We start from the raw sequence: 10,000 nt of genomic DNA, 5'->3' as shown, positions 1-10,000 counted from the left end.
AGAGGCCCGTTTCTCGAAAGTGCCGAAAAGCCATTTGTGAAACTGCCAACCGCTTCTCTTGGAAAGCCGATCTTTTAACTTGTTTTCAAGCTAACTTAAAGAAGTATGTCTGTGAAGTTTGACGACTTAAATCCTCTCCGTTCTTGAGATACAAAAGGAACCGTGGCACCCGAAAATGCCCCGAAAAGTTTCGGGACTTTCGAGAAACGGGCCCCTGGTTTGCGCAACTGGAAAGCACCGTTCCATTGGCAAATGGAATCATTGAAACTTCAAACCAGTTTTTTTTTTTTTTTTTTAATAGCAGGCTCCCATGAGCTCCTGATTTCAACAATATGTTTACAGGAATGGCGCATTCAACTGTCACATACCTTGAAGTAAACATTAAGTTGATAAATGTCTGGTCCATACATGTGATACCAGAACATCGCACAGGCATATGACCCTGCCCTCTGGATAGCCGGACTGACAAGTCCAGCTGTGTCGTTGGGTCGACGTGGAAAAGACGTCTCGATATACATGTACCAACCACTCCCTAAACAGTGTTACGTACGGATGTGAGTATTAAAAGGCAAAAAAATCAATGTAAATAAACTGGGTGTTACGTGCAATACACTCAAACAATATAAGTTTGCAAAGCACTGAATGTTTAAAAGATGTAACTTATGGCAATCGCATTCTAAAAATATCTGCTTAAACGAACCTTTAATCCTCAAACAAGATAGCTTCAAACCACGGGAAATAATGTTCAAAATCCTCTTTTTTGCATTTTTTTTTTAAGAAAGAGTTTTATCAGAAAAAAGACAAGTTTAGAAACGTTCCTTTTTTTTCTTTCAAAATTCCCGGGCCCTGCTATCTTGAATGATTGCGACTTGTTGCACTTTCCGTACTTCTTATTACTTTTGTAAACTCTGCCCCGTTTACTGGGGTAACAGTCTAACGAACGAGACTCAATCAATAAACTCAACCGAGCTTCACTGTTTCATTCTTCTTGCGTACTCATTCAGTTACAACCGGTGTGTAAAGAGCTACTCTGAAAACTCTAAGCGAAGTTGCAATTAATATATCACATTTTCTGACAATGTGATTGGCCGAGCACTTAAGGTCATTCAAGGTTGTGTCAATCATGGAGCGATGATTATCTGGAAATCATAAAATCTATGCCTACTTATCTTGAAACCACATGTCAATCAGACTTTATTAACTAAGAAGATACACTGTCTCTTAATGATATAGTAACTGTCACACACTAAACACGAAGTTCCCGACATTACAAGGAACTTTTGCACTGCAACAAAAGGGCAAACAAAACACGTCACATGTATTCACGATGGAGGCAGGCAGGGATACGACATGTTTTGAGAGGTACATACCTGAACTCCCACGTGTGTGATCATACTTTGGTCCAGTACCCGATGAAGATGTGGAGCCCTGGCTACGAGTCCAGTTAAATTGGCCAGATGAAGCATAGGTCCAACTGCACATTCCAGCATCAAAGTTGCAATCATTTCCTATGTTACCTGAAATGAGAATAAGAAAAACACCTTGTCAATAAAACCCTTCAGTGCAAGTCACGTTTTGTAGAGAATCTCATTTACATCCTTGATTTCAACTTGAAAATCATTGAAATTCAGCTAAAATATTTAAATCATTATATTTTAAACGGGAGTGTTTCATTGACCGAATGCAAAAATGGCAGCCAATAAATTATTGGTTTGTCTTTGAGTTAATTGGCCTTACTGGCCTCTGTAGCACGTGTAAAATTGAAAGAAACTTGACTGTAAAATGAGGCTTAGCAGGCTAATTTGCACACAGATAAAATAATAATTTACTAGCGGCCATTTTTGCATTCGGTCTATGGAGTCAATAAAGGTCTTCGCAAAACTTTCAATTGCAGTGACATTTTGCAAACAGCACGGAATAGCATTTCAACACTGCAGTGAAACGAAGAGAGTCTGGGACTCCAAGCAACGAATCTAGATGTGAGATATTTGATGGAAATGGATGAAACTATTTTTGAGCAACAAAACTGACATTCCCAACAGTTAAGGACACACGTGCAATTTTCGGGTTGAAAATCGGAGAACAGTGGAAGAGGCTTTCGCAGAGCATAATATCCCCATCTCCCCCCACTGTCCCGCCCTTAAAATACCCAAATCGCAATACCCAGAATACTCTCAAAGATCTGCCTAGACTTTTTATAATAATGGGCCCTTTGCAGCTAGCGATCACATGGTACAAAAACCGCCATACTGGAGAGCAAATTGCGCAGTGGAACTACGAAAGCAAAGCAACTTAATTCAGTGCGCAATTTGCTCTCAAGTATGGCGGTTTTTTTACCATGTGATCGCCAGCTGCAATGAGAATGCCCGAGTGAAAAAACCCACCAACGGTAGTTGGAATGACGGAAGATGTCGTTGCAGCGGTAGGGGGTGGTGTTGTCATTCCTGGCGGATAGGCATCAGAGGGCTGCAGGGGGCAGTTCGACGCACCAAGAGTGAACGAAATGTCATCTAAAGAAATATCTCCCCTGAAGCCATTTCCACGGATTCCTTCAAACACAACCTATTGTGGAACAGTTGAGGACAGTCTTAGGAAAAGTTACAGTCTTCCAAATAGGTCCATTTGGGCCCTTGAAAGTGAGATGCGTGGATGCATAACAACGAATATGACGTTTGCTTGGATCACAGATCACAAGAAGAAATAATCATGGCACTTAACTAAGCAAGTTTTAAAAATTGTGATAGTTCAGGGGCATTGTCTTCAATTATCTAATTAAGTGTGAGTATCTTTCCTTCCTTGCAGAAGACTGTACTCTCTGCCATAGAAAACGGGGTTAAAATTGGCAGTCTTGTTTTCTATCGCGGAAAGAAAACAATCACATGTCGCTTTCCCACTCCCAGGATCATCAAGAACTACTAGCTCTTGTTTTTCCTTTACGTTTCTTGGGGCATTTGTAAAGGTAGCGATTGTCGAGTTGCTCTCGTCGCGGTTTTAAGCCCAGAACACGAACACGAACACAAACCACAGCCGACATGTTGAAGCGTTTAGCATCTTACGTCCGATAACGTTGGCCCAACATTTTTTCTGCTCGAACATTGTTGGCCAAAATTGTTGGTACAATTAGCAGCATGTCCAACAGCGCCACCCTAAATATGTTTTCACCAACGTTTGCGATGTTTGCCCAGGAATTAACAGTTTCTGATCAGAGAAGATTTGGACAAACATTTTTTTAAGAGTCCCAAAGCCAAATGGCGGTAAAATGTTTCGCCGTCCGTATTTTTCACACAATTTAATTTGTAATTATGTTCATAATTACTTTATCACAAATGGCTTCACACACTGATCTTGTCAATAGGTTAGGGCAACGGGAAAAAACCAGTATTATTATTGGTTAAGGGTCCGTTTACAGGGAAAGAGGATGATCCTAGTCCTAGCATCATCCGATCGCGGTATGTTTTCAGCTTTCAGTTTAGATGTGAAGGGGTGTATTTGGCCCCAGTGCTAGGATTATTGTTGTCACTGTCATGGTAACCGTCATTGTCAACAACATCATCATCATCATCATCATCATTGCCACCAATACAATACTTAACAATAGGCCTCATTCACGATAGCAACCATGTTGGTTTTCAAATTGTCATGCAAATTAGCCATGTGTTATGCTGGGGGGCAAACATTGGAAAAAAGGCAAATTGCGGAAAATCGGCTCGTCGAAATATTGAAATAACATTGCTAACAGTACATTTCAGAATTTAGAATAAAGTACCTTATATCTTTTCATTGCCTATGACATTTTGACTTTCTACTTCATTATCTGCTCATATTTCACTAAAAAACATCGCAGTAACTTGTGTAATCATTCTATTTTACTACTTAGGTGATAAAAATTCAATGAACGTGAAACAAATCATCTGTGTGACTAAAACATTCGTTATGACCTCTCGAACTTGTGTTGTTTGCCCCCTCAAAAGTGTGTAGCTAATTTGCATGATAATAGCAAATCCCACATGACGGCCATCGTGAATAAGATCTATTATTATATGGCTAGTGGTTCAGGCCGATAACACGCACTCTGAGTGGCTAAGAGCAGCTGAGAGCTACGGCATTATTCTCCCTTAATGCCCACGGGCCGATTATGAATTATGCAAATTAGTTTTATCTTGTTTTGAACCGTTCTGTTAGCCATATACTAAACAACTAACCTCCACCGTTCGGTCGTTATAGCAAAAATCTCGGCCTAGCTGTATTCACCTCGCTGTCGCTCGGTCAATTCGGCAAGGCCTCAGTTTGAGATTTTACTATAACCACCTCACTCACGGTTATTAAGTGGTTATTATTCGCCGAAGGCGAGGTGATTGTCGGTGAATTAAAATCGAGACAAAGTCGAGGTTTTCATTCATCCATATTTACCGAGCCTGAGGAGAATAATTGTTTTAGCATAATTACATTGGTGATTATTTGAAAAATACGAATTTTCTTTAAAGCAAGTAATTTCTTTCGTTTGTCACCTAGACAAAACGGCTCGTGGCCATTTCGAAAAAACCGCTTAGGTGATTATCGTGTAATAATCAACTCAACTACAACCAATCAGCGCAGAGAATTTTCAATAATCACCTATGTAATTATACTAAAATGAAATACATACTTTATTGATCACTCCCCATGAGGGCTTGTCAGGGCCAATGAAACAAAATCAAAACAGGACAGAACATTCCTAACTAGCCGGAGGCAAGCTAGTTGGCTATTTACAAGTGCAGCTGAGAAGTTGAACCAGGGACTTCCTGGAACAAATTCAACCAGTAGCCAGAACATGTCTTGACCTCGGGACCCCCGGATCTCAAGGCAAGAGCCCTTACCACTGGGATGCACTGCCTGCTACCATCATCATCATCATTAATACCTGGTACTTGACACTGCTCCTGATTGGAGTTTGTCCAAGCATCCAACTGCTTCCCTGATTTCCCTTTCTTTGCCACAGAAGATACATCGTGGAGAAGTTACCGGTGTAAATGTAGATATTCAAGGTACCAATAGATGACCCGTACATGTGATGCCAGAATTTCAGGCATCTTCCACCGCTGGGTGTTGGATCAAATGGCTGGCTAATAAGATATGCATTGTCACCTGGCCGCCTTGGGGATGAAGTTTCGATGAACACGTACTGGCCTACAAGATACGAAACTTTGAAATGAGACTTTGACATCGCACACCCGTAAACGTCAAATAATACACGTGAATAAAAGACATTTCAGTTAGTCGAGATAAGATCAGATAATGCCCTGCTATTACTTTCGCAACCCAAATTACACGTATGAATAGGAAGCTCTGCTGTCTTCAACCTTCAGCGGCAACAGACCGAAACGGAACCGGAATCTCTCTCGAAGCTATCGCCAATCCCCGGCTCTGAGCAGATGAGTGGCGAATTCACACGATGAGTGTCAGCCACCTACCTCTTGAAGAGTTGCTGGAGGTTTTTCAAAGGACACGTATTCATATAACGGAAGGGTGTTTGGAAAAGCGACCAAGATACCAATACCCAGAATAGCTTCAAGTAAAACAGGTCCCAGTTGTTCAAAAGGTGGATAACGCTATCCATGCACCGGATAAATTAATATCCAATGAGTAGTGCAATTGGTTTCGCTGTTACTTATCCACTGGATGGTGATTTATCCGGCAGATAGCGCTATCCATCGTTTGAACAACTGGGGGAAGATGGTTAATGTCAAAAGACAATAAATGAATCAAGAGATATGTATCTTGTCGATGATCTCTTGGCAATGCTCTGTTCATTGCCTTCACTCTGTTATCGGAAGCAGAATAAACAGAATGGTATTCCGTTGACATTCATATTTCATTGACAGGTCAATAAAAGTGGTAGCCACAGACGGACAATATAAAAATTACAACACTCTTCCAGGTCACAATAACACATGCAGGTTACAATTAAAAATTATTGACAAAATGATGATAAAAGGTAAAACAGACATAAAGTAAACAAAATCGTTCAAATTATTATTTAAGTTTGTTCAAATTGCTTTCATAAAACTGATCAGATTTAAATTTCACTTCCTTAAGGCCGACTTAAATCTACTTCACCATCTATATTCCTCACTTCGCTATCAAGAATATTCCAGACAACAGGCCCTCTACATCTCATAAGGATTCCAGACCGCACAAATTCACGAGTGAAAATTGACAATAAAGCTATGAGATATAAGGCGAGATTGCTGTCATCAATTTGTTAGCGAACGGGACTTTGGCCGTCATGCCCAACGAGTTTGCCAAGCAGAAAGGTCTCTGATGAGTCCCTTGGTCGGGACGAAACCAGCTTCGTAAGACTAAACACGAACAATGTATTTTAAAAAGAAACTGTCAACTTTATTGTCAACAGGCAATATGCACACAAAAAAAGGGAAAAGGAAATAGGCCCCAAACAAACCTGGGTGAATGAACTATTTCTCGTATCCCTATGACGAAACTGTCCTAAAATAATTCACCCTGAATTTTTCTTTAACCTATTAACCTACCTTTTCCCGTTGTATGATCATTTGAAGGTCCAGTGAAACTGCTTGGCGTACTGCCACTTCCAATTATCCAGTCAAAAATGTCACCTTGCTGAGTATTAACATAGGTGCAAAAACCCGTTTCAAACGAGCAATCGCCTGGAGGAGGACAGCTGCCATTCGTTATTTTAACGTCATCAATGGCGATATCACCAGTGTAACTTGCTCCTTTTACGCCTTCAAAAACAACCTTACAAAAAGAGAAGTAAACAAACCATGGAATTATTCTACCAGGTAATAGGAGATTTGCAACTAATATCTAGAGGCACAGATAACAATCATGATGTAATTTACAATAGACCTTATTCGCTTGTACATTTTGTTTTCCCAATTCTGATCATATCATATACTTTGGTCCTTCGTTTTGTTCATTAAAAAGAGTGCATGCAGACATACTCATAATTGCATGCACTCTTTTGAATGAACAAGACAAAAGATCAAATCTCCTGGGTATTATTACATGATCTATATTGAGAGAACAAAATGTACAAGCGAGTAAGGTCTATTTGTTCCCTAACGCTAAGACTAAACCCTTACCCTAACGGCCTAACCCAAACATGACGACGATGATGTCACATGAAAAGCACCTTTAATTAAAACATGTCATTACCGCGTCTTAGGACGCTTTCAATTTGACAGAACTGACCGGCCAGATCGGGCATTTGCAAGGACTAACTTAAGCCTGGTTTTCACCAGCAACGTAAGCACAAAGCGCAAGCACAGGAATAAGTGGCTTGTGCCGGTGAAAACGAACGTCGACATAAGCATCAAAATCAAACACGGGGAATCTGGAACGAGTGCTTTAATTGGCCAGACGTAGCAAATATCCTTGTGCTTATGCTGCGTTTCGTTTTCACACGACGCAAGCGAACGCAAGCATAAGTGCAAGCACAAGAAAAAGGAAAAAATTTGATCCTTGTGCCTGTGCCTGTGCTTGTGCTTGTACTTGTGCTTGTGCCTGTGCCTGTGCCTGTGCATGTGCTTGTGCCAGTGCTTGTGTTTGTGCTTGTGCCTGTGCCTGTGCCTGTGCTTGTGCTTGTGCTTGTGCTTGTGCTTGTGCTTGTGCTTGTGCTTGTGCTTGTGCTTGTGCTTGTGCTTGTGCTTGTGCTTGTGCTTGTGTTTGTGCTTGCGTCAACGCCGTTTTCGCGGTGAAATAAGCGCTCTTATGCTTGCGCTTATACTTGCGTCGCCACTGAAAACCACGCTGTAGACTTCATTTGGAACTTAAGCTAACTAACAACGATATTGACCAGCAAAGGCAATGTCGTTTTAAAATATCGTCACTCCATTGAAATGTGACGTAATAGAGAGCTTAAGCAAGAACGACGATCGAAGATGGCTTCAAGAATGCCAACAGGAACAAACAACAGGTTTAAAGAACAAAAACTATAATATTGCATGCCCTGGGAGTGCGTTTCACATTCTGGTTCACTTCTTTGCCGTCCTCGTTCTGCCAATGACGTGAAACATAGTTAATAGAGGGGAATGGTTATGAAACCCGACAAATTTCTTTGTTGTATGTTTTTGTTCTTTTTTTTGGTCTTGACAGTGCACAAAACACTACAGTTGTTTAATCCGTACTAAGGAACTAACCAATAGAAACGTGTTGGGTACGTAATTCATGCATAGTGTATGAGCGCAAAACAAAATATTACGCATCTTTGTTTGCTCCTTTGATATTTGCCGAGCTTCCAAACCATTCCCCTATTAACTATGCGTGAAATGACGAAATTTGAGGTGACTGAGGACGTAAACTTCCGATGATAAATTGTCAACGCACATGTCAAAATAATCACAAAAACACATGACTACGGGCATACCTGGTATCTGAAAGGACTGCGTATGGTGACCTGTGCAACATTCCAAATGTTGGTATCATTTCCTGTCTTGCTCCAGACTTTGTTCATGGACCAGGAACTTTGCCTGGTATAAACGTTAAGTGTCCCAATTGTTTGTCCATACATGTGGTACCAGAACTGCAGACACGAGCCTCTTGTAGGTGGATATCGTGGACTCAGCAGACGCGCAACCGCTCCTGGTCTTAAGCCGACAGGTGACACCTCAATGTACATGAAATGACCTAGGATACACCATCAATAATAACTTGAAAAAGAGAAAGAATCTCTCGAACCTATTTTCGCGTTTATATTAATAGGTTTATGTCAAGCTATTTCTGAAGACAAATGTCTTCTGTAGACTACTGAAAAATGTCTTTAAGTCACTAGAAACTGCCAATGCAATGACCAACTTGAGGACTGCATCCGAACCAATCAAGTCATAGCAAGCAATTGTTATTTTTTTGGGAAGAGTGGAAAACTGGTTTCTTTCAGCGGATAAAAGAATCTCAGAGCAGTGGAGAGAATAAAAAAAGTTAAAACCCACTTCCAGGATATCGACCAGTGTGGGAAAGAAGACTCTCGTCAATGCACCAATCCCAGTTGCTCTACTTACCACTTTGACATTCAAAGCAGTTATTTTGGACAAAGCACAACTTACATTCACTCTTTGATTTAATTTTCAGTCTCCTCAAATAAGTGAGTACGTGAGCTCGGCCTTATAATCTTCAGACTCGAAACAGAATAAACAAATAATACCATTATTACTCACCAAACAAGGTACCATAAGTGTGGTCTGCAGCTGGTCCAGTGTTTATACTTGCAGTTGGGCCATTACTACGTATCCAGTTAAACTGATCGTGATCGTAATCTTGTGTGTATCCACAAATATCTGCTCCCTCAAAGCTGCACATCCCTGGCAAATGAACAAGTAAGACCACAGTTAACTGCTTCGTGTGTTGGTCATGCTAACTTGAACGCAATTTCACCGAAGACGTCTTTGCGAGAAACACAACATTCAAACCCGTCTTCAAGAGCATTTTCGTTTAAAGTGCCACAAGCAAACTTTAGATTGCATGGGCAGAAAAGAACTACTTGCATCCACATTGCTTCCTCAATCCGAATGCGTCTTAAGTGCATAAAGCAGAGATAGAAAGAAGAGGAAAGGAAAGCCTAAGGAACTTTATTTAATTGTCTGGTCATTTTAGCACTGGAGCACTAATTGTGGACACCGTAAACTGAAATTGACAATGAATGCAAATTAATGAGGAGAGGGGAAAACGGAGTACCCGGAGAAAAACCTCTCGGTGCAGAGTAGAGAACCAACAAACTAGAATGAAAGTGCGTTCTCCGGGTGAGTGTAACACTGGGAAGGACCGTTTAGGATGCCCCCCGACTAACGTTTTGACAACCCCTAAGCGGAAATCATCTTCAGAGTCAAGTGATAAATGTGTAACGTAAGGTATAAACACCCTGGTCGTTGATGTGATTGGTCAAAAAAGTCATGATGTTATTAGTCGCCTGTCAGTTAAGCCTACATGTCATTGGCTGTCAAGACTGTAAACAGTGATCGCTGCGTTTCGGTCTGTCTGTAGGTCCATG

At 40.9% G+C, this 10,000-nt stretch overlaps 1 protein-coding gene across 1 annotated transcript in view; it reads right to left on the bottom strand.

Moving 5' to 3' along the window:
- The window catches only part of LOC138018374 (MAM and LDL-receptor class A domain-containing protein 2-like), a 252,304-nt gene that overhangs the window by 151,006 nt on the left and 91,298 nt on the right, over nucleotides 1–10,000 (bottom strand). Inside the window, exons 40-46 of the mRNA XM_068864996.1 lie at nucleotides 9,171–9,314; nucleotides 8,384–8,643; nucleotides 6,528–6,753; nucleotides 4,901–5,166; nucleotides 2,385–2,562; nucleotides 1,371–1,517; nucleotides 369–532 (exon numbers count right to left, since the gene is read on the bottom strand). Coding sequence (XP_068721097.1) covers nucleotides 369–532; nucleotides 1,371–1,517; nucleotides 2,385–2,562; nucleotides 4,901–5,166; nucleotides 6,528–6,753; nucleotides 8,384–8,643; nucleotides 9,171–9,314 — 1,385 coding nt within the window. The remainder of the gene's footprint in view (nucleotides 1–368; nucleotides 533–1,370; nucleotides 1,518–2,384; nucleotides 2,563–4,900; nucleotides 5,167–6,527; nucleotides 6,754–8,383; nucleotides 8,644–9,170; nucleotides 9,315–10,000) is intronic.

This window comes from Montipora capricornis, chromosome 10 (assembly GCF_036669925.1).
Source record: "Montipora capricornis isolate CH-2021 chromosome 10, ASM3666992v2, whole genome shotgun sequence".
Lineage (NCBI taxonomy): Eukaryota > Metazoa > Cnidaria > Anthozoa > Scleractinia > Acroporidae > Montipora > Montipora capricornis.
This window is presented reverse-complemented; position numbering and strand designations above follow the sequence as displayed.